Raw genomic sequence first — 24,236 nt, 5'->3', positions numbered from 1 at the left:
TTAAAAATCAGAATCTAGGAGAGGACATATGTATACCTGTGGCTGATTCATGTTAATATTTGGCAGAAACCAACACAACACAATACTGTAAAGCAATTATCCTTCAATTAAAATAAACAAATTTATTTTAAAAAATCAGAATCTACTTAAGATTTTGATGTGCCTCTTTCCTGACATTTTCCTATGCAAATACATATGTGTATATAAATATATTTATACACCACATACACCAAGATGGAGCCATAACACACATACAGTCTTGTAACTTGCTTTTATAACTAACCAATATAAATAAACACCTCTCTATAATATAAATGTGTATCTACATCAGAACATTTAAAGACTTCATATTTCACTGTATAAAAATGTTTAATTTATTAAGCCAATCCTCATCTTAACACTTAAATTGCTTCTTTTTATTTTTTTGTTTTGCAATTACAAGCAATAATCTTATGAAAGTTCCTGCTCATTTGGTCATCTAGGAGAGGAAGTCCTTGAACCAAAAGTGATTTTCTTTTTAAAGACCTTTTTCTCCAGCTGCCGAATTTCTCTCCAAAAATTAATAGCAGTTTAAATCCATACCCAAACTAGAACAGTTATTACCATTCTCCTTGATCTTTGACAACCTGATAGCTTTTCCTAAACCAGTACGTCTATATTTAATTCACATATCTTTGATTGGTAGTGAGGTCGACTACTTTCTCATGTTTCACAATCAATTATTTGTTTTCTGGTTTTCAAACTGTCCACACTAACTCTCTGCCCATTTTTCTCATGAATTATTTACCTTTTTGTGAATTCGAAAGAGCACCTTATATATATATTAATAATGACGATACTAACTCTTCGGCAATGTTTTAGTCAATTTGTCTTCTTATACAGAGTCTTTGGGGGCTTCTCTGGTGGCTCAGTGGTAAAGAATCTACCACCAATGCAGGAGACACAGGCTCAATCCCTGGGTCAAGAGGATCCCTTGGAGAAGGAAATGGCAACCCACTCCAGTATTCTTGCCTGAGAAATCCCATGGACAGAGGAGCCTTGCAGGCTACAGTCCATGGAGTCACAAAAGAGTCCGGCACAACTTAGCAACTAAACAGCAATAGAGTCTTTTGTCACTAAAAAACAACAACAACAACAAAAAACAACAACACTGTGTAGTTTTTGAGAGAAATTGAAAAATTCTAGTCTCTGAATAAAATATATGGTTAAATGAGCTAAAAACAATGAAAAAGACACCTGATGTCTCAAGATACCATTGAACGGTTGAATCAAATAATATAAGAATGCCGAGCTGTATGCATCATAAATGTGTGAAATTTGTGTACAAATGTTGTATTGATTACCAACTTTCAGACTCACAAAGTGATCTCTCCTGTAGGTTATTAACATTTAATTTCATTAAATCTCTCCATCTTGGCTTTACTGTTCCTACATTTGACCTTAACTTTTTTTCCAAAAAAGTAGTTTATTATCTTACTGTCATTTTCTTAATAATCCATACTGCACATTGGTATGAAACAACACCTTTATCTTAGATGATAATCACGGGTCTTTTTGTAGCCTTTCCAATCCTTTCCATTGATCTGTTTATTCACACATTTTCACTAAACTATTTGATTACTAAAGCTTTATAATACATTTAAACACCTGGTAAAGGCTAATGCTCCCTTCTCACTCTTCTTTTCCAGAATTTTATGGCTATTGTCACCTGTTTATTCTTCTGGAGGAACCCTAGAATCAGTTTTCAAGTCCCAAGCAACATAACTCTCTGAAATTTTTATTGGAGATATTAAATGTGCAGATTAATTTGGACAGATTTATATCTATACCATATTGAGTTTTCTCATCCAGGAACTTGGTGTATTGGTCCATTTTTCAAGTCTTCCTTTTTATACCCCTCAAAAGAATTCTGTAGTGTTTTATATATATAGGCCTTACAGATATTTTGGTAACTTTATTCATAGATATTTTATTACTTTAGTTGCTATTGTGAAAGGGGGGTCTTCCATCATACACTGTAACTGATTCTTTGTAGGAAAGAAAGCCATTGATATCTATATATTTCTTTTATAACCTGCCACCCTGTTGAACTCCTGTTAGTTCTGGCAATTTTTCAGTTCGCTTCTTGGATTTTGTGGCAGGAAATCATAACATATGGGGGCCTCGTGCTCCTAACCATTATGTGCAATATCCCTGTCTGATAGGACACATCAAAAGGAAGTGCTCCCTAAGAAGAAATAATGATGCTAACGAGATCCACAAAATAACCAGAAGAGAGAGCACGATGACTTCTTTAAACATGATTTAAGAATGAAGAACTGCGGTCAATACTTAATGGGGAAATTTTTTCTGCAGGCAGCTAAAAACTATTGTCTGCAAAAATACAGAAGTTTTAATATGGGAATGCTTTTGAAATTCACCAAGCCAATTACAAAATGTGCTCTACCAGTTCTACCTTTGTGTGTGTGTATCTGTCATTGAAGATACTAGATTATAAACTCATGCTACACTGTAAGCATCCTGAGGGCAGGAACCTCCAGGCACCCAATGCCTAACATAATGCCTCCTCACAGCCTGGACTCAGTTTATTGAACGAGTACATAAATGGAGAAATGACCAATATCAACTGCAACTGTGCCTCAGTAAAAGATTGTTTCTGATGTCTTAGAAGGAAATGTATTGGCACTTCTCAAAGACTTTAGTGACAAATATTTCTAATAATCTTATCTAGAGATCTAGATTTTACTTAACTTTTAGGGAGGCAATGTACATGTTTATGCTTCTGGGTATGTCATCTCAGTCAGTGAGTTACGGCTGAGTTCAGTGAGGTGTTCCTGCCTCACATTTTCTGGTGCAGTCGGAAGTCAAATCCCGATCCCTCTGTCTCCAAGTCTCTGAGCTGTTTCTACCACACCATATTTAACTAGTATACGCCATATTTTTAATTATATTCTTCTTCAGGAGGGGATAGCATTCTCTCATTACTTTTATAAGCAGTAATATATCTGGATAATAATAGATGACATTTAGTAAGCACTTACTACATGCCAGGCACTGTCCTTTCGATATTAGCCATTTTATCCCCAAAAGCTAAATGAGAAGGAGGTGGGATCTGAACCGAGGCACATCTTCAGAGTCTGTATCCTTAACAACGTTTCTATACTACCTGGCCTCCTGTGGCACTTAAATTTTCCCTCCACAGGTCACAGTGATAGTTGGGTAGAATAGGGATTTGCCATATGGTAAGGGGAAAGGAGTTGGAAGCCATTTATTTTTGTCTTGCTGATTCCGGGTACACTATTGTCTCATATACTGCTCATGGGGAATATTCAAGTTTAATTTCTCCTGCATCTTCTGTGAAAAAGAAAACTTAAGGAAAGATCATGTAGAACCCAGACTTAAGAGTATACGTGTGTGCTAAGTCACTTCAGTAGTGTCTGACTCTTTGTGACCCTATGGACCATAGCCGGCCAGGCTCCTCTGTCCACGGGATTCTCCAGGGAAGAATACTGAAGTGTGTTGCCATTTGCTCGTGCAGGGGATCTTCCCAACCCAGGGAGCAAAACAGTGTCTCATGTCTCCTGCTGTTACTTACTTCATTGACAAATACTGAGCAATACTTTGGGCTCAATATAATCCGTTGAAGAGTTTTTTAAGGTAAGAAAGTTCAAGGTATACAAAATGATGTCTCCTCCATATTATCTAATTGCTAGTTTCAATGTTGCTTCACTGAATTCATTCCGCATGGTTTGTGCTTATACGAGTGGAGTTGTCAAAAGACATAAGTCACCAATGAAATTGCTTATAATCTAATAAAAACAAAACACAAAATGATTCTTGGTTTACCTCTCTCTAGTCCCAAGATCTGATTTTTCAGGGTTTCCTTGTGCTGTTCCACCTCTCCCTTTTGATCTTCAATCTGGTGCAATTTCTTATGGATTTGTTCTCTGATTTTGTTGAGCTTCCCAATGTCAAGGCGCATCTGATGGACTTCTTCCTCTTTGGCCTGTAATTAGTGAGAGAGGATTACCAGGGATACTTGGTCAGTAAAGGACCGGTGACTGGATGATGGTAAACTCAGAATCAATAGAAGAACATTCTTTCTAGGTCAGTGCAGAATTATTCTGTGGGATTAAATCAAAACACACACTGTGTAGTTTTTGAGAGAAATTGAAAAACTCTAGTCTCTGAATAAAATATATGGTTAAATGAGCTAAAAACAATGAAAAAAACACCTGATGTCTCAAGATACCATTGAATCGTTGAATCAAATAATATAAGAATGCCGAGCTGTATGTATCATAAAGGTGTGAAATTTGTGTACAAATGTTGTATTGATTACCAGCTTTCAGACTCACAAAGTGATCTCTCTTGTAGGTTATTAACATGCTGTAAAATATTGAGTCTTTTGGATCCACATTGCCACTGTGGAACAACTACATACAATAGAAAAGTCACTGTCCCCTTCCTCGAGTACATTAGTCTTGCTGTTCAGTAGCTCAGTCATGTCTGACACTTTGCAGCCTCATGGACTGCAGCATGCCAGGCTTCCCTATCCTTCACTATTTCCCAGGGTTTGCTCAAACTCATGCCCATTGAGTCAGTGATGCCATCCAACCATCTCAACCTCTGTCGTCCCCTTCTCTAGCCTTCCATCTTTCCCAGCATCAGGGTATTTTCCAATGAGTCAGCTCTTCGCATCAGGTGAATACTTGGCGAAGTATTGGAGCTTCAGCTTCAGTATCAGTCCTTCCAATGAGTATTCAGGGTTGATTTTCTTTAAGATTGACTGGTTTGATCTCCTTGATCTCCAAAGGAGTCTTCACCATCACACTCTGAAAGCATGAATTCTTCAGCACTCAGCCTTTTTTATTGTCCAGCTCTCACATCCTTACCTGACTGCTGGAAAAACCATAGCTTTGACTAGATGGACCTTTGTTAGCAAAGTAATGTCTCTGCTTTTTAATACACTGTCTAGGTCTATCATAGCTTTTCTTCCAAGGAGCAAGCGTCTTTTAATTTCATGGCTGCAGTCACCATCTGCAGTGATTTTGGAGCCCAAGAAAATAGTCTGTCACTGTTTCCATCGTTCCCCCATCTATTGCCATGAAGTGATGGGACCAGATGCCATGATCTTCATTTTTCGAATGTTGAGTTTTAAGCCAGCTTTTTCACTCTCCTCTTTAACCTTCATCAAGAGGCTCTTTAGTTCATCTTCACTTTCTGCCATAAGGGTGGTGTCATCTGCATATCTGAGGTTATTGATATTTCTCCCGGCAATCTTGATTCCAGCTTGTGCTTCATTCAGCCTGGCATTTTGTATGATGTACTCTGCATATAAGTTAAATAAGCAGGGTGACAATATACAGCCTTAACGTAATCCTTTTCCAATTGGAATCGGTCCATTGTTCCATGTCTGGTTCTAACTGTTGTTTCTTGACCTGCATACAGGTTTCTCAGGAAGCAGATGTCTTTAAGAATTTTCCACAGTTTGTTGTGATCCATATAGTCAAAGGCTTTAGCATAATCAATGAAACAGAAGTAGATGTTTTTCTGGAATTCTTGTGCTTTTTCTGTGATCCAAAGAATTTTGGCAATTTGATTCAGATGATCATTATATCTACTACTGTAGGCAAAAATCCCTTAGAAGAAATGGAGTAGCCATCATAGTCAACAAAAGAGTCCAAAATGCAGCACTTGAGTGCAGTCTCAAAAACAACAGGACGATCTCGGTTCCTTTCCAAAGCAACCATTCAACATCACAGGAATCCAAGCCTATGCCCTAACCACTAATGCCAAAGAAGCTGAAGTTGAACAATTATATGAAGACCTACAAGACCTTCTAGAACTAACACCAATAAAAAGATGTCCTCTTCATCATAGGGTACTGGAATGCAAAAGTAGGAAGTCAAGAGATACCTGGAGTAACAGGCAAATTTGGCCTTGGAGTACAGAATGAAGCAGGCCAAAGGCTAACAGTTTTGCCAAGAGAATGCACTGGTCATAGCAAACACTCTCTTCCAACAACCCAAGACAACTCTACACATGGACATCACCAGATGGTAAATACCAAAATCAGACCGATTATATTCTTTGTAGCCAAAGATGGAGAAGCTCTATACAGTCAGCAAAAACAAAACCAGGAGCTGACTGTGGCTCAGCTCATGAGCCACAAAATTCAGACTTAAATTGAAGAAAGTAGGGGAAACCACTAGGCCATTCGGGTATGATCTAAATCAAATCCCTTATGATTGTACAGTGGAAGTGAGAAATAGATTCAAGGAATTAGACCTGATAGACAGAGTGCCTGTAGAACTATGGACAGAGGTTTGTAACACAGCACAGGAGGCGGAGATCAACACCATCCCCAAGAAAAAGCAATGCAAAAAGGCAAAATGGTTGTCTGAGGGGGCCTTACAAATAGCTGTGAAAAGAAGAGAAATGAAAGACAAAGGAGAAAAGGAAAGATACACCCTGAATACAGAATTCCAAAGAACAGTAAAGAGGATAAGAAAGTCTTTTTAAGTAAACAATTTCAAAGAAATAGAGGAAAATGATAGAATGGGAAAGACTAGAGATCTCTTCAAGAAAATTAGAGATACCAAGGAAATATTTCATGCAAAGATGGACACAATAAAGCACATAGGGTATGGACCTAACAGAAGCAGAAGATATTAAGAAGAGGTGGCAAGAACACACAGAAGAACTACACAAAAAACATCTTCACAACCCAGATAATCACGATGGTATGATCACTCACCTAGAACCAGACAGCCTAGAGTATGAAGTCAAGTGGGCCTTAGGAAGCCTCACTACGAACAAAGCTAGTGGAGACAATAGAATTCCAGTTGAGCTATTTCAAATCCTAAAAGATGATGCTGTGAAAGTACTACACTCAATATGCCAGCAAATTTGGAAAACTCAGCAGTGGCCACAGGACTGGAAAAGGTCAGTTTTCATTCCAATCCCAAAGAAAGGTAATGCCAAAGAATGCTCAAACTACCGCACAATTGTACTCATTTCACATGCTAGTAAAGTAATGCTCAAAATCCTTCAAACTAGGCTTCAACAGTATGTGAATTGAGAACTTCCAAATGTACAAGCTGGATTTAGAAAAGGCAGAGGAACCAGAGATCAAATTGTCAACATCTGTTGGATCATAAAAAACCAAGATAATTCCAGAAAAATAGCTACTTCTGCAGAGTACGTTAGTCTATGACTGTCCGTGTGGACAGGACAGGGTGGCATTCATGAGCAAGTGTACATGATATCAAAAGGTATCAACATGACAATTCTAGCAAAGTAAAGCACCAGATTTTTGTCTCTGGACTTCAAGTTTTATGAATTTTTTTAAAAATTTGCCATTCTCAGAAACTAGTTGATTTTCTGCAAATAAAGAGTGGCAATTATCCTCAGTTTTGATAATGAAGAGACTGAACTTAGCTGGGCATGTTATGCTCAGAGCACTGCTAGAAACAGAATCCCAGAGGTTTAGGATCTGAAAACAAAATACTCCATTTTTCAAGGTGCCTCATGCACATTACCAAAGGAGAGAATTATTGACTTAAGTATTTTTAATTTCACCTTAGGGGCTAATACATTATTTTGCCTTCAGTAGTCATTTCATTTCTGCTTTAACGTGGAGCATTCTCATAAAGAACAGTGAGTCAAGCCTTTCTGGACTGCTTAAATGTTCCTCAGCCTCAGATCCTGTGGGGTCCAAATTAGTTCATCTAAGATCCCTTTCAATTAAAAAAAAAAATGTTCTAATTCACTAGTTATTCATCTAGGCCTCCTAGTGATACTTCAGAAAAATTTCTAAGACTGCATGCAAAATAATATATAAGATGTACAAATATTAGTAAGTGTGTGTATGTATGTATGTGTGTATGCATGCACACACATGCTTTTATCAGATTCCCAAAAGGGGCTGTGACACAAAAACTGTTAAGATTTACTACTCAAATCAATGTATTTTTGTGATTAGTCATTGCCCAGTATTCTAACAATACTAGAATAAGGTTTATGGATTTTTCAGAACTGCTGATAAACATAAAGCCACTCTGCTAAGCATGTAGGCAGACAATATGTATCCAAGTATAAAACGGTTATCCAAAGTTAATTTGCAAGCACTCTTCAGTGAAGGGAGACCATTCTTGAAATTTACACTAGACAGAAGTGAAAATCATGATTCTGCAGTCCTAAGAGTAGACACCAAACAGTACCAGTCCATCCCCCACCCCTCCCCTTCCATACAAGCAGTGAAATATAATCTGACTTCTTTGTCACTCACATGTGTAAATGGTTTCTAGCTCTGGGCTGCTGGTTACTTGCAAGGCTGAACTACAGAGATGAACATCTGAGCTCGCTTTGGAAAATATCTGCATAATCATATGACCAAGAATCAGCTTTGCAGTGTTATAAGAATGGACGCTATTATATTAAACTGCTTCTGGGCATCAAGCAATCACTGTAGGTTTGCACCTGCCTCTGATGGACCAAGGCTAATGCAGGTTATGCAACCAAGGGCTCCCAACAGCACAGATCAACCTGCATTTACACTACTAGGGAATGAAAAAGGGCACGCCAAAGGAACAGATATGTCACTCCGTGTTTACTTTGAGCTCCAACGCCTTCTGCTGGTTTTCTTGGGATAGCTGCTCACAAACCAAACTGTGCTGTTCGTTCTCTTGCTGAAGTTTAGCATTTCTCATCTGAAACTGCTCCAGCTCCTTTGCGGCTCTCTCGTTGAGTATCTGAAAGATGCAGAACAAGCTGGTTAATGCTTTTACAGGGGCTGCATAGCCACACAGGAGGCCAGGCAGACTTCCTGGGACAGGCAAGGCAACCACCCATTTTTTCATCTTTGCAGAAATGGTTCTCGCTCCCCAGTGAAAGCACAAATGCACTCAAATATGATGACTGTTAAATGGCTGAGGGAAATGATGCCTTCTAATGAATAACACAGAGAGCATAACTTTTTTTTCTGGGAGCCTTGGGAAGCCTTGTTCACAGGTGGTGGATAAATATTTTAATGCCTGTTTGCCATTTGGCAGGCTTCGCATATGCAACAATCGCTATAATCATTGCAAATGAGCTAGAGATTCAAGCAGGCTTTATCGGCTATGGGGCTCAGAAGCTACATCTTCAGAAGCAAATCCTGCATTAACATGCGTATACTTTCGTGAACAGAACCTTTCACTAAACACCAACACAAGAGACAATTCTCCTTAATCCAACTTAAGTCAAAACTGTAGAACAGTAGTGGAATGATTTATAACTGCCTGACTTCAGAGTCAGTTTGATTTTCCTCTTCCTTACTTTGACTATCCTAAGAAGATATGGTTTCATAAATACATATTTATAAACACACATATTTTGGGAGGTCATTTCTATTGGGAAAATACTGGGGAGATGAAGGGATATCAAAAAGGTTAAAGGGGGGGAAAGGGGGAGAAGATAGTTTAGAAAACACTTATTCCAATAACTTCCATTCAAGCAAAAGTTAAACACAGAAAGAATCCATCCAACTTCCCATCAATAAGGACTAAATAAGCTTTTCCATGGGTCCTGACTATTGTTTTATGATGACCAAAAACCTCTCAAAGAAAGGTTTTCATGCTCAAAGAAAGCCTCATATTTTTCTCATGTATATTGCACATCATATATTATCTACTTGATTTCTGGCTTTACATAAAATTAATAAAGCAACTGACAAATGAATGTGCTCTAATATCTAATTTTTTAAGTAGAAAAATGCTGGACGGCTTGAAAAATAGTTTGGAAAATTCTGAAAAGGACATACTTTGAAGAAATGACTTTTTTAAATTACATGAATTGGTTCTTTAAGAAATTAGAAAAGACAGATTAGTATTTATGTTACCTTAAACTGTTACTAGAGAGGAAATATTAGAAAACTATCATATTTAGAACGCATACTGTGTGTGGTTTTCCAGACTTGAAACTTAAAAATAAGCATGTTAAAAATAAATCATGTTATATTTACAGGCTGGAATGCTCTGTCCAATAGAACTTTCTGCAATGAACTAAATGTTCTCTTTTCTGCGTATCTACTAGTCCCATGTGGCTGTGAGCACTTGAAATGGTGCGACTGAGGAACCGAATTTTTTATTTGATTTGATTTTAAATAATTTACATGTAAATAGCCATATGTGGTTAGCTACCACATTAGACAGTGTGGTTCTGTAACTGTGACAATAACATAAATGAGTCTCACAAACACAATATGAGGAGAAAGACATTAGACACCAAAAGAGTACTTCCTGTATGATTTCCTTTCCGTAAAGTACAGAAGCAGGCAACACTAATGTCTGCTCAGAACTCGGAAGAGAGCTGACCTTTGTGGGAGGGGGTGATTGGGAGGGGGCGCAAAACGAGGAGGCTCTTGCAGTGCTGTTTCTCCCAGGCTGGATACAGGTGACCAAGATGTGTTCAAGGGCAGAAAATTTATCAAGCTGTACACCTGTGACTTATACACTTTTCTATGTGTTACGTTATACATCAGTAAAATGGTAAAAAGAGATTAACCTGTTGGAGTATGGGGTGGGGGGGGAGGAGAGGGCATAGGACAGGGGAGGACATCTCTACCATCAGAGTCATTCGAAGACCAAACACAGCGCTACGTGCTGTGTTACCAACATCCATCAACATCCATAGTGAAGGGATTTGCTGCTTTCCAGAGGAAATTCAAGAATCACCTTTGGCCAGACCCCACGGCGCAGCCCTGCCCAGCCCACCTTCTGCTCTTTCAGCTGCTGCTCCAGCCTCTGAAGCTCCTCCTTGCTCTTCTGCACGTACTGCTGCAGCGCCCTGATTTCCGTCTGCCTGCTGTCCATGTCCATCTGAATCTGCCTGAGCTCCTTCTCTAGTTTTTCTTTCTTCCGGGTCTCCCGTGAAGCTTCATTCTGACGTTGCTGGATTTCTTGTTGGAACTACGGGCATAGAAAGGACAGGCGGGGAAGAGATGAGCCCCTCTCTAGGATGAGTGTCAACAAGCTGAGCTTCTCCCTCTCTCGGATATTTTCAGGGCAGTGATATTTTAGTAGTATTTCTCCTGTAGGAGAGTCATCTTTGAACCCCACTGTTCAAACTTTTCAAGAATATTCTGTATTGTTTTTCAGAGCCTCGGCACCAAATGTATACCCTGATGGTGGGAACAAATCTACAAAGAAAGGTATGAAGTCCAGTTAAATATGGAAGCCCAGAGTTCTAGGGAGGTCAAACATGGAAAGAATTCATCCAACTCTCCATCGATAGAAACAAAGTAAAATGTAGCCAGCTACCCTAAATATGCAAATGTGTTTTCCATGAGTCCTGGATATTGCTAAACACAGTACCGTATAGTTTTATCATGATGGCCAGGTTCTGTGAAAAGTCATTCTTTTATCTCAGGCTCGAAGGAGTCTCCTGTTATTCTCCTGAAGCTTGCATTTGTGTACTATCTATTTGACCCCTGGCTTTATAGCAAAGTTTATGGAAGGATTCATAGATGGCTTCCTCACAAAGGAGAAAGCCCAGGGGAACTGCTTCCACCATCCCCAGAGGCAGGGCATCCTGGCTGTCACAGGGGACGCCTTCTTGGGCCAGAAACGTAAGCAGTGCCCTGTCTTGGCGACTTCTCAGGCAAAGGCTATTGAGAAGAATGACTCAAGTAAAACCGCTCTTGCAAAAACCAGAGAAACAAGCAGAACCATGGATGCTTCATCTGGGGAAACAGGGGGGTAAATCAGAGAGAGGAACAAGACAGGAAGGGAGACTGGAGAAGGACAAAAGCTCCTTCTGGAAGGTGATGTTTCTTCATCTTTCTCTCCGTGTTCAGAGCAGACCTGGATGATGGCCTGCTCTGCCTCTTCCCTGGACCGCTCCATTTCTTGCTGCTGTTCAATGGTCTGAGCTAAGCACTCTCGCAGTTTCACCACTTCTGATAACAGCTGGTCTCGCTCCTTTGTCACTTCTTCTTTGAACTTCAGCAAATCCCGGATACTACGAAAGAAGAACACGAGAGTCAGACTTAGCAGCCACAGCCATCTGCTCAGAGATCCTGTTTATCATCCTCTGAACTCATTTTCAGAGGAAACACTTTCGGTCAAGGATCAACACTATTCAAGTGTGAAAGAGAGATCTTTATCTCTGACACGGGAGCTATTTGTGAGTTGTTAACTGGAAAAAGAAGACGTTCCAGTAATAATACGCATAATATGATCCCTTTTCTTGTTTTTAAGCAATTACAGTCCATGTGTGTGTGCTATAGGCATTTTTATATCAAGATTAGGCACCAAACTGATAACCAGTTATCTCTGAGGAATGAATTTTAAAGTGGAAGAGTTGACAGGCTGATTTTTACCTCTGACTTCCCATATTCCTGTTGTATTTGAATTTGTTACAATAAAACTATAGTTAACAAGAGCTATTGTTAGCTCTTGTAATTAACCCTAAGGAGATGTCAATTTAGGAAATTATTTGCTTAATATATTCACTGGAGAGCTATAACCACAGCTATAAAGTCTAAAATGAAGCAAAAGCCTAAGCAAACAATACACATTGTCAGTTTTTTATTCATTCATTCATTCACTCTCCCAAAGGGACATACCACATAAAATGTTCCCAAGAACAAAATTTGGAAAATGATTAGTGATGCCAGTTTTGGGAGGGTGCACGCATGCCTGCTAGGTCACTTGAATTGTGTCTGACTGTGCAACGCTATGGACTGCAGCCCGCCAGGCTCCTCTGTCCATGGGATTCTCCAGGTAAGAATACTGGAGTGGGCTGCCATGCCCCCTCCAGGGGATCTTCCCGACTTAGAGATTGAACCAGCATCTCTTATGTCTCCTGCACTGGCAAGCAGGTTCTTTACCACCTGGGAAGCCTTTTAGGAGGGTATGCAGTAATGTTTATTGATATAAATTGTAAACCAGTTACCTCAGCATTTCAAAAACAATTGCATATGGTTTGGCATGCTGTTCTTCAGAATTAGCATTTTGAAAGTAGAAAAACTGTCTGATAAGACCACTACCACAGAATTCATCTAGAACAAGGCAGCTACTCGGAGAAGGCAATGGTACCCCACTCCAGTACTCTTGCCTGGAAAATCCCATGGATGGAGGAGCCTGGTAGGCTGCAGTCCATGGGGCCGCTGAGGGTCGGACTCGACTGAGTGACTTCACTTTCACTTTTCACTTTCATGCACTGGAGAAGGAAATGGCAACCCACTCCAGTGTTCTTGCCTGGAGAATCCCAGGAAGAGGAGCCTGTTGGGCTGCCGTCTATGGGGTTGCACAGAGTTGGACACGACTGAAGTGACTTAAAAAGGCAGCTACTTTAGAGCTAAGGAACCAGAGAACTTGCATTTAAGATGCTTGTAGCTGACAGTCATCAAATGACTATTGGAAGCACAGTGATTGGGTAATACATACTGACTATCCTTTGATATGATTGTTTAATAAGGAACCCTCAAAATCGCAAACTCTTCTCCAAAAAGACGACCTGGAATTCTAAGGTTACTGCAAAGATAGACCGCTACATCTAAGTACACTGTGGAAGATAAAATGCAAGCTGGGTTCCTTCATCAGCTCTCCTACTCATCATGTTCTGATTTTCGTTAAAACTCCTCCTAACGAAATTAGCTCCCTCATGTTGCTCTTCAATAGCTACTCTGATTGTATGTGACTTCTTTAACAAGAAAACAGAGTCATTATGAACACCACATCTTCTGTTTATTTTTCCTATTCCCTCCTGCATTTAGAACTATCTATCACCATTGGAAAAATGTATCTAGAAAGCATAGGAAACCTAAACAGCAGGTAAACATTGCCAAGGATGCCTAAGGAAGTGCATGCTCATTCCTGGTTCATTAAGGTTTTGCATGCCCTGCAGAGTGCTAGGTTCATAGAGGAAAGATCAAGATAGCTTTCTCCCTTCAAGGAGTTTATAGCTTAATGGGCAGAGAAATGCAAATCATTTAAGTACAACATGATAAGTGCCATCTTTGAGGGAAACATTGGGTCCTATGACAGGGTTCCCACCTGGCTCAGGTGGTAAAGAATCTGCCTGCCAATGCAGGAGCCACAGGAGACATGGGTTCAATTCCTGGATCGGGAAGATCCCCTGGAGGAGGAAATGGCAGCCCACTCTAGTATTCTTGCCAAGATAAACCCATGGACAGAGGAGCCTGACAGGCTACAATCCATGGGGTCACAAAGAGTCAGACACAGCTGAGCACACAAGCATGACCTGTTGGGTCCTATGGAAAACAGGGAACACAATGACTCCTCTGCCTGGTCATTAGGTCTGGGGCTAGGGACGAGGCTGAAATAGGGAAGCTGATGGTGATAAAGTTAAGATGGTGCTTAAGATGGGTCTTGAAGGATGAATAGTTGTTTACTGTGTGGAGAAGGGAAGAAAAGAGATCCGTGGCATTGAGAACAGTATGGCCAAACGCATAGAGACGTGGGCAAGCATGATGCTGCTGGATGTGAGTCTAGCAAGGCTGACTGGGGCAGATCTACAAAGGGCTTTGTATGTTCAAGACTTTGGTCTTTATCCTTTGGAAATGGGTAGTTGTCAAGGGTGCAACGTGTTGGCAATGGAAGCATGCAGTAGTACATGTTTGAGGAGCATAAGGCTAGTATGGAAGATGGTAAAGAGGGGAGATGTCTCCTTGAAGGCAGAGAGAACAGTTAGGAGTCTGCTGCCAAATCCTGCAGAGAATGGGGCACCCAGTGGTGATGGGGAGGAGGGGAAGAATGAAGTGATGCTTAGAAGACTGAGTCAACAAGACAAAACTTTAAGGGATGGAGAGGTAACAGGTATGAAGAGCAAACTATTTTCTGGCCTAGAACCTGAGGAAGTAGGAAGGATGGTGGTACGGCTAATCATGGGTCCAAGGACATTTGGGAGGCACTGGGAATCTGAGTAGAAAGTCAGCCATTTCCATTCCATACAAGTTTCATAGAAATAAACTTAAAATCTTTACTCATTTTCAAACTGTATCACTGACTTTATAGAGCCAGAAGTTTGATATAACCACAAATTAGTCCTGAGGGGACTTCCCTGGTGGTCCAGTGGCTAAGACTCTGCACTCCCAATGCAGGGAGTCCAGGTCTGACCCCTGGTCAGCAAACCAGTTCCCACATGCCACAGCTAAAGAGTTCACATGTTGCAACTAAGACCCAGAGCAGACAAATAAATAAATAAATGTTTTTAAAAAAAGAATACCTTTATTTAAAAAAGAAAAAAAAATGAAGTTCTTGGGTGTGGAAAAAGGGAGTATTAAAAAGAAAAAAAAAAAAAAAACAGTAATAGACAAGCAACTATCTCTGGGAACCCAACAAGGGAGTGTCTTACATTCACAAAGAACCAGCAAGCCCCAGGCTGTCTGTTGAAGAAGGAGGCCTCCACAAGTAAAATGACCTACTTGCTATCTTGGTCCATAGACAGTCCAGACCCTTGCTCGACTAGTTTGGTTAGGTTCACTATTTCCTCCTTCAGGGCAAGAATCGTCTCCTTTGCCTTCTGCTCTTTATCATAGGCTGAATCCACCATCTTCCAGGCCTTTTCAATTTCCTAGATGAGCCATGGGATATCAGTGAGAAAAACCAAACTAGGTTCCATATGCAACATAAATTGAATAAATAGAATAATAAAACAAGTACAATATAGAAGTTATTTATAGGGACAGAAGATTATACCTTATACACTATGTATTAAATGTATATTGACTTACTGCATTGTTTGGCATGAGTTAGTCAATACTGAAGAGCTGTTTTAAAGATGGAAACTGGCAAAGGGTATTTCTTCTTGTGTAGGTGAATGTAGTTACAGGGTTCACATACTGCAAGAGTTGCTAGAATTAGTGGGATTATTTCTAATAAAGATGTTAAGATATGTTCACAAAATCTAAAATGAAAGTTTATGTGCTTTCCAAGTCCACATATTTTATAGGAAAAAAAGAAAAAAAGGAATGGTCTTGGACCCAAGTCCTAAATGTGAAGCTCTTCATAATTTCATATTAAAAATATGTTTTGCCCTCAGGCCCTAAGTGAGCTCCTGGATGGCAATGTGAACTTTAGAGCCATCCATGGAAACGAGGCCTTGACTGTCACCTAATTGTACACAATAGCCTTGATAATTCCCATTTCCAGAAACCCAAGCTTAGCCTTCTCATCAAATGCTTATAGGGGAAAAGCAATACTATTCTGAATGCAATGTGGTACACTAACAGAAACACTTAAAAGAGAATCACAGGCTTTAGAGTACATGGATGAAGGACAGTAAATGTTGCAACAGACTTGAGTTTTGCCCTCCGACTTAATTTTCTTGCAAAATTTCATCAAGTGGAATGTGAGCCCCTTTACACAAATAAGAATCTATATGTTTAAGGTGAAAATATTTTACTTTTATGTGACAAGGAATAAAATGAGTGGAAGAAAGTTTTTAATTAAATAAATTCATCCCATTACATTAGAAAGAGATGATTCTTGGGTAACTGCAGCACATAATTTAGTGATTCAAAACAAAATGTCAGTTCATGGGATATTTTTTTCTGTAGCAACCATATGTACTATTTTCAGCAAAACAAAAGAAAGATATTTAAATAAAAATATGATTATATGAGGTTCTTGTCTGAAGCAATTTCACCAATTATATTTTAGTCAATTCATGACTTTAATTTTCAGTTTTTTAATTTACAGTAAAAAGTGGGAGGGAGTTCTCATCATAAAATGATTTAAAGCCTTATATTGGTACTCCTGCAAAGATTAGAAGAAAATAACAATAGAGAGAGAAAGACACTGAAAAAATTGGGGTATGTTTAACTGTATGATATCAAGGGAATTATCTAAACATTTTGTGATTATTTTTCAGCTCTAGGGTTTCGATTATAAAATATCTTAACCTCTTATCATCCTACAGTCCACAAGGAACGTTTGTGTTTCACCTTCAAAACAATGTAACATACTTGAGGATAAAAAAATAAAGTGTAAAATAAAGCCATACTTCCTCAATAACCACTCCTCCAGACTGAATCCCTATTCTCCCATTATGAGAAACTGGGACAATCATTGCAGAAGCAAAAGGGTGATAAGAGAAAAGACCACAAAAACTACCATCTGGAAATTCTCAAGGTAATCTCTCCCAAAATATTGGAAAAAATAGGGATATGAAAATATCTTTAATAAGCTATCACCATAAGGTATTTAAATACTTATCTTTCTTCAAACAAGAGATTCTGAGATTCCTAATATTGCACTTCAGTTCAGTTCAGTTTAGTCGCTCAGTCGGACATGACTCTTTGCGACCCCATGGACTGCAGCACACCAGGCCTCCCTGTCCATCACCAACTCCCGGAATTCACCCAAACTCATGTCCATCGAGTCAGTGATGCCATCCAGCCATCTCATCCTCTGTTGTCCCCTTCTCCTCCTGCCCCTAATCCCTCCCAGCATCAGAGTCTTTTCCAATGAGTCAACTCTTCGCATGAAGTGGCCAAAGTATTGGAGTTTTCAGCTTTAGCATCAATCCTTCCAAAGAACACCCAGGACTGATCTCCTACTTATGGCCAAATGTTTTTGCTAACCCAGTATTTCCTAGAACCAAGTCAGTAAGGTTCTACATTATTTTCTACATAGTGAAATTCACTCAAGCAAATTATTTTCTTTGAAAATGAAAATTTTCATTATTTTTCATAAAATTTTCAAAATTTCCATTATTCCCTAGGCTTAATGAATACATAAATCATGCAAATTTTTACTTAATAACTCTTTTACTAGAGCCCAGAGCTGCCAATATAATGAAAGGATGATGTTTTAAAGATGGGATGCATTTATGGCAGCTCGCCATGGTTCCTTTTCTAGAAGATGACTGACCTTCTTCAGGGATGCGATGGTGGTCTGATCATCCTGAGAGAGCTTCAGGGCAGTGGCGACCTTCGCAGAATTAACCACGATCTCCGCATTCAGCTCTCTGCACTTGGCCATCAGACGCTTTTCATTGTCATAAGACTTTTTCATGACAGCATGAAGCTTCTCATATTCAACCCTAAATTTCTCCAAACTTCTGTCCCCTGAAAGTTCATTGAGGACCTCCTGAAAATCCCTTTCGATTTCTTCATATGCAGTTTCCTCCAGCACTAGCTTTTCAGTCTTTTCCTGTTCAAAAAGTCAAAAATGAGAATGAAGATTGCAATATTTACCTCATCACTATTCAGGAATGACTGTTACTATCCGTGAATAAGACCTTCGTACAAGCAAAATAAAAGCTACTGATAAGCAGGCGATTTATATGAAGATCTGCATATACGTGGGCTTCTCTGATGGCTCAGTGGTAAAGAATCCACCTGCCAACGCAGGAGACTCAGGACACGCTGGTTTATTTCCTGGGTCGGGAAGATACCCTGGCGGAGGACATGGAAACCCACTCCAATATTCTTGCCTGGAGAATCCCATGGATGGAGGAGCCTGGCAGGCAAAGAGTCGGACATGATTGAATGAGCATAAGCATTCTGCATATATGTATACATAAGCATAAGGATAATATTTCCTAATATTTCCTCCCACATACAGCTAAGGATTAGATTAGATGGGATAATTCACGTTAAACACTTAGCCAAGTGCCTGGCAAACAGAGTTACTCAATAAATTTTGAGAGCTGTTATGATTAGTCCAAGCCTGCTTCTTACCATCCCCAGGACTGCAGAGGGAAGCCACAGCATGCTGAGGTCAGACATAACATAGATACCATGAAATCACACTTACAATGAAATCTGTCCAGAATGTACAGTATTCTATTTTAAAATATTCCATCATTTTTACCCCTTTAAAAATTAGCCTAGTTCATCTCCACAAGAATTTTGAAATGCCCCGTGGGCAATGGTCATGGGCTTTCTCCACATTTGCTTTCCATGATTAGCTGGGCAGCAAATTATTTAAAATAAAAGCATATAGATGTAATTTAAGCAAGTCTGACTTAGATGAGAACCAGGATTTAGTTATATAAGAATTCATATTTCCCTAGTCTTGTGGGCAGAATTGTGTACCCTAGTGAAAGGACATGAGTGAGGCGACTTAGCAGCAGCAGCAGAGAAAGGTATGATGAAGTTCTAAACCCCAGTAACTGTGAATGTGACTTTATTTGGAAATAGAATCATTGCATATGCAATTAAGTTGAAGTCATACTGGAGTAGGGTGGGTCCTAATACCATATGACTAGTGTCCTTATAATAAGGGAGGAATTTTTATAATTATGTGGGGTAATAGATGTTAACTAAACTTATTGTGATAATGACTTCAAACTGTATACATAAATCAAGGGGGCTTCTCTGGTGGCACAGATGGTAAAGAATCTGTCTACAATGTGGGAGACCCAGATTCAATACCTGGGTCAGGAAGATTCCCTGGAGAAGGGAATAACAACCCACTCCAGTATTCTTGGACTTCCCTGGTAGCTCAGTGGTAAAGAATCCACCAGTAACGCAGGAGCTGCGGGAGACACAGGTTCAATCTCTGGACTGGGAAGTTCCCTTGGAGGAGGGCATGGCAACTCACTCTAGTATTGTTTCCTGGAGAATCCCATGGAGAGAAGAGCCTGGTGGGCTACAGTCCATGGGATCAAAAAGAGTCAGACACGATTGAAGCGACTTAGCACACACACACATATATCAAATCATTATGTTATACACCTAAAACTAATACAATGCTACATGTCAATCATATCTCAGTAAAAAAGGTGGGGAGGCATTTGGACACAGATACACACACACACAAGAACCCATGTGACAGGTGGAGGCAGAGATTAGACTGATACAACTGCACGCCAAGGAAAACTCAGGATGGCTGGCCACCACCAAAAGCTAGGAAAAGGCAAGGAAGTATTTTATTCATTAGTCTCAGAGGGAGCATGGCTCTGCAGACATCTTGATTTCACACTTCTTAGTCTCCAGAACCGTGAAATAATAAATTTCTGCTGTAAGTTATCCAGTTTGTGGTACTATGTTACAGATGCCCTAGCCAACGAATACACCTATTTCTTACTACAAAGGGCAAGACAGTGAAGTGAAAGTGAAGTCGCTCAGTCGTGTCCGACTCTTTGCGACCCCGTGGACTGTAGCCTACCAGGCTTCTCCATCTGTGGGATTCTCCAGGCAAGAGTACTGGAGTGGGTTACCATTTCCTTCTCCAGGGGATCTTCCTGACCCAGGGATCAAACCAGGGTCTCCCACATTGGAGGCAGACGCTTTAACCTCTGAGACACCAGGGAAGCCCTACAAACAGCATAATAATAATAATAAAGAATGAGCATGGTTAATATATTTATTCAGGAAATATTGATTGAATATCTTCAGTATATAAGTTGGAATGAAGAGGCTGGAGGAGATACCAAAGTAAGGAATAAACAGCCTTCCCATAGGAAATGTGTACATTAAGAGCTGATGCAGTATGTATGCAGAAAATAGAAGCATGGAGTTTGATACCTGCCATAAAATAGATTCAAAATTCTATGAGGACCTATAGGAAGATGGAATTACTTCCAGCAGCAAGAATTAAAGCCAATTTCATAAAGGAAGAGGCATTTGAGCAGGCATAAAAGGGAGATTGGAGTTTTCACAGGTAGAGGTGAAGAGAAAGGGCATTCCTGGCCCATGGCAAAACTTGATCAAAGACTCAGGGCCAAGCAGGTATCCGTGATTTGAAATTGGTTAAGAAGTTCAAATTAGCTAAAGAAGTATGATGTGGAGAGGGACAGAGACTAGACAGGGAGTTAGGAACAGACTGGACACCTTGAATAGCATTCTGAGGAATATAGAGCAAATTATTCTGGAAGCCACAGGTAACCACTTAACCTTTTGAGCAAAGAACTGATAAGTTTTGAAAGGTCTTATTTATGTTTGTAACATTATGCTTTGATATCTCCACTAAAACAGGCTTTAAAATCGAAACTATTGCTAACACTGTTGATGGGAATGTAAATTGCTACAGTCACTATGGAGAACAGCAAGAGGGCTTCTTAAAAAAACTACAAATAGAGCTACCATATGACCCAGCAATCCTCCTCCTGGGCATATATCTGGAGAAAACCATAGTTCATTCAAATAGATACATGCATCCCAATGTTCATTGTGTTAACAATAGCCAGGACATGGAAGCAACCTGTCCATCAACAGAGAAATGGATGAAGAAGATGTGGTACAAGGGATGGGGGAAGGGAGACTCAAGAGGGAGGGGATATATGTGTACATACATACAGCTATTTCACTTTGTTGTACAGCAGAAACTAACACTGCAAAGCAATTAAACTCCAATACTAAAAATTCTAAAAAGATGTGGTACATATATACAATGGAATATGACTCATATTACTTAGCCATAAAAAGGAATGAAATAATGCCATTTGCAGCAACATGGATGTACCTAGAGACTGTTGTACTGAGTGAAGTAAGTCAGACAGAGAAAGACAAATATCATATGTTATCTCTTATATGTGGAATCTAAAAAAAAGGTACAAATGAACCTATTTATAAAATCAAAATAGAATTACAGATGTTGAAAACAAACTTATGGTTATTGGGGGAAAAGATGCAGAGGAGGGATAAATCGGGAGATTAGGATTGACATATACATACTACCACATATAAAATAGATAACTAATAACCTCTATTGTACAGCACAGGGAACTGTACTCAATACACAATGTGATGACCTACATGGGAAAAGAATCTTAAAAACAGTGGTTACATGTGTATGCATACCTGATTCACTCTGCTGCACACCCAGAAGTAACACAACATTGTAAATCAACTATATTCCAATAATTTTTTTAAGAAACACCTCTATTGCTAGTCAGAGAAATTAACTGACACAATCTCTAATCCCAATAATAAAGTAAAATTCAGATTCACCCTGCAGACTTTGGGTAAGTTGTCTAGTTTACCTTCTGCCTCGACAAACCCGTCTTTTCCAACATAGAGAAAGTCGACATGCTACTGGTCTTCAAAAACACCTGTACTGTTGATCACACTTCTAAATATGATATGCAAGCAAAACAGAGTCTATATCTTAAACCAGATATGGAGTCACAGCATGTTTATAGAACGCTTTGTATAACGTTAGTATTAATACTAACATTAAACTCAACAGAGGTTTTCTTCCTGACTAAAAAGCAGATTATTGCAAAGATCACAATACAGCAATTCCACAAAGCAGAAAAACTTGTATTAAGGAATGCTGCTGCTGCTGCTGCTAAGTCACTTCAGTCGTGTCCGACTCTGTGCGACCCTATGGACAGCAGCCCACCAGGCCCTTCTGTCCACAGGATTCTCCAGGCAAGAATACCGGAGTGAGTTGCCGTTTCCTTCTGCAAGGAATGGTGCTGCTGCTGCTCAATGCTTTCCGCTTGTTGATGTTAACATGAACACACAACAAACATTTATCCCAGCAATGTTCTTGGTTCCCTCCCTGTAAATGGTATTTACCGGTCATGGAACAACAGATTGGTTCCAAATTGGGAAAGGAATATGCCAAGGCTGTATATTGTCACCCTGCTTATTTAACTTACATGCAGAGTACATCATGCAAAATGCTGGACTGGATGAAGCACAAGCTGGAATCAAGATTGCCGGGAGAAATATCAATAACCTCAGATATGCAGATGACACACCACCCTTATGGCAGAAAGTGAAAATGAACTAAAGAGCCTCTTGATGAAGGTTAAAGAGGAGAGTGAAATAGCTGGCTTAAAACTCAACATTCAAAAGACAAAGATCATGGCATCTGGTCCCATCACTTCATGGCAAATAGATGGAAAAACAATGGAAACAGTGACAGACTTTATTGTTTTGAGTTCCAAAAATCACTGCAGATGGTGACTGCAGCCATGAAATTAAAAGACGCTTGCTCCTTGGAAGAAAAGCTATGACCAACCTAGACAGCATATTAAAAATAGAGATATTATTTTGCCAACAAAATAATGGTCCATCTAGTCAAAGCTATAGTTTTTCCAGTAGTCATGTATAGATGTGAGAGTTGGACAATAAAGAAAGCTGAGCACCAAAGAATTGATGCTTTTGAACTGTGGTGTTGGAGAAGACTCTTGAGAGTCCCTTGGACTGCAAGGAGATCAAACCAGTCAGTCCTAAAGGAAATCAATCTTGAATATTCATTGGAAGGACTGATGTTGAAGCTGAAACTCCAGTACTTTGGCCACCTGATACGAAGAACTGACTCATTGGAAAAGACCCTGATGCTGGGAAAGATTGAAGGCAGGAGGAGAAGGGGATGACAGAGGATGAGATGGTTGGATGGCATCACCAACTCGATAGACATGAGTCTGAGCAAGCTCCGGGAGTTGGTGACGAATAGGGGAAGCCTGGCGAGCTGCAGTCCATGGGGTCACAGAGTCGGACAGGACTGAGCAACTGAACTGAACTGAACTGAAATGGTATTAACATCAATACTTGATCACTAGCCTAAAGAGTTGTTCACAAGAAAGGTTCTCCCTGTGCACCTGGCACCTAGCACAGGCATGGAAAAATATCAAAGAAAAAAAGCTGTAAAGAAACTTTTACGAACAAAAGAAATTTGTTTGTATTTTCATTTTAAAATATACTGCAATTCAAAGCAAAGCAAAAACAATCTTTTAGCTGTGACCAATAACCAGTTGGTATCTACACTGTTATAGCATATAATAGTATCTATTTCAGAAGCAGGATTTCAACATGAACTGATCAGAAAGGCGCTGTGATGCTCCTTCATACAACACTGATTTGGGTGTGTACTATTAGCTGAGAGTAGGGGAAAAGGGAAAAGAAAAAGCAAGCTGCAGTGAAAAATGAGGCTGCATGGAAATGAAGACTTATGAAAGCAAAAAGTGAAGTTGCTCTGTCGTGTCCGACTCTTTGCGACCCTGTGGACTATAGCCTACCAGGCTCCTCTGTCCGTGGGATTCTCCAGGCAAGGGTACTGGAGTGGGTTACCATTTCCTTCTCCAGGGTATGAAAGCAAACGTGAGGAAAATTTGACTGAGGTCAAATGAAAATAAAAATAGATGAAAAAATGACAGCAGATTATGAAAGGGAAGAGAGACAGGAAACAATTAGTTTATAGTATTGATATCTGGGGCTTACATAGGGAAAATGAAGAATAATGAAATAAACCAAGAGGACTAGTCGGGGGAGAAAAGGAAATAAAGGAAAAAATAAAGGAAAAATTAAAGAACTAGAAGGAACA

General features: G+C 39.7%; 1 protein-coding gene across 1 annotated transcript in view; it reads right to left on the bottom strand.

Moving 5' to 3' along the window:
* CFAP58 (cilia and flagella associated protein 58) overlaps positions 1–24,236 on the bottom strand; it is a 110,138-nt gene that overhangs the window by 83,519 nt on the left and 2,383 nt on the right. Inside the window, exons 2-7 of the mRNA XM_061403390.1 lie at positions 17,883–18,164; positions 15,434–15,582; positions 11,847–12,003; positions 10,758–10,952; positions 8,619–8,756; positions 3,847–4,006 (exon numbers count right to left, since the gene is read on the bottom strand). Of these exons, the coding sequence (XP_061259374.1) occupies positions 3,847–4,006; positions 8,619–8,756; positions 10,758–10,952; positions 11,847–12,003; positions 15,434–15,582; positions 17,883–18,164 (1,081 nt within the window). The remainder of the gene's footprint in view (positions 1–3,846; positions 4,007–8,618; positions 8,757–10,757; positions 10,953–11,846; positions 12,004–15,433; positions 15,583–17,882; positions 18,165–24,236) is intronic.

The sequence above is a fragment of the Bos javanicus genome, chromosome 26, assembly GCF_032452875.1.
Source record: "Bos javanicus breed banteng chromosome 26, ARS-OSU_banteng_1.0, whole genome shotgun sequence".
Classification (NCBI taxonomy): domain Eukaryota; kingdom Metazoa; phylum Chordata; class Mammalia; order Artiodactyla; family Bovidae; genus Bos; species Bos javanicus.
Note: the sequence above shows the minus strand (reverse complement) of the source record. Positions and strands in the feature narration are given on the sequence as shown.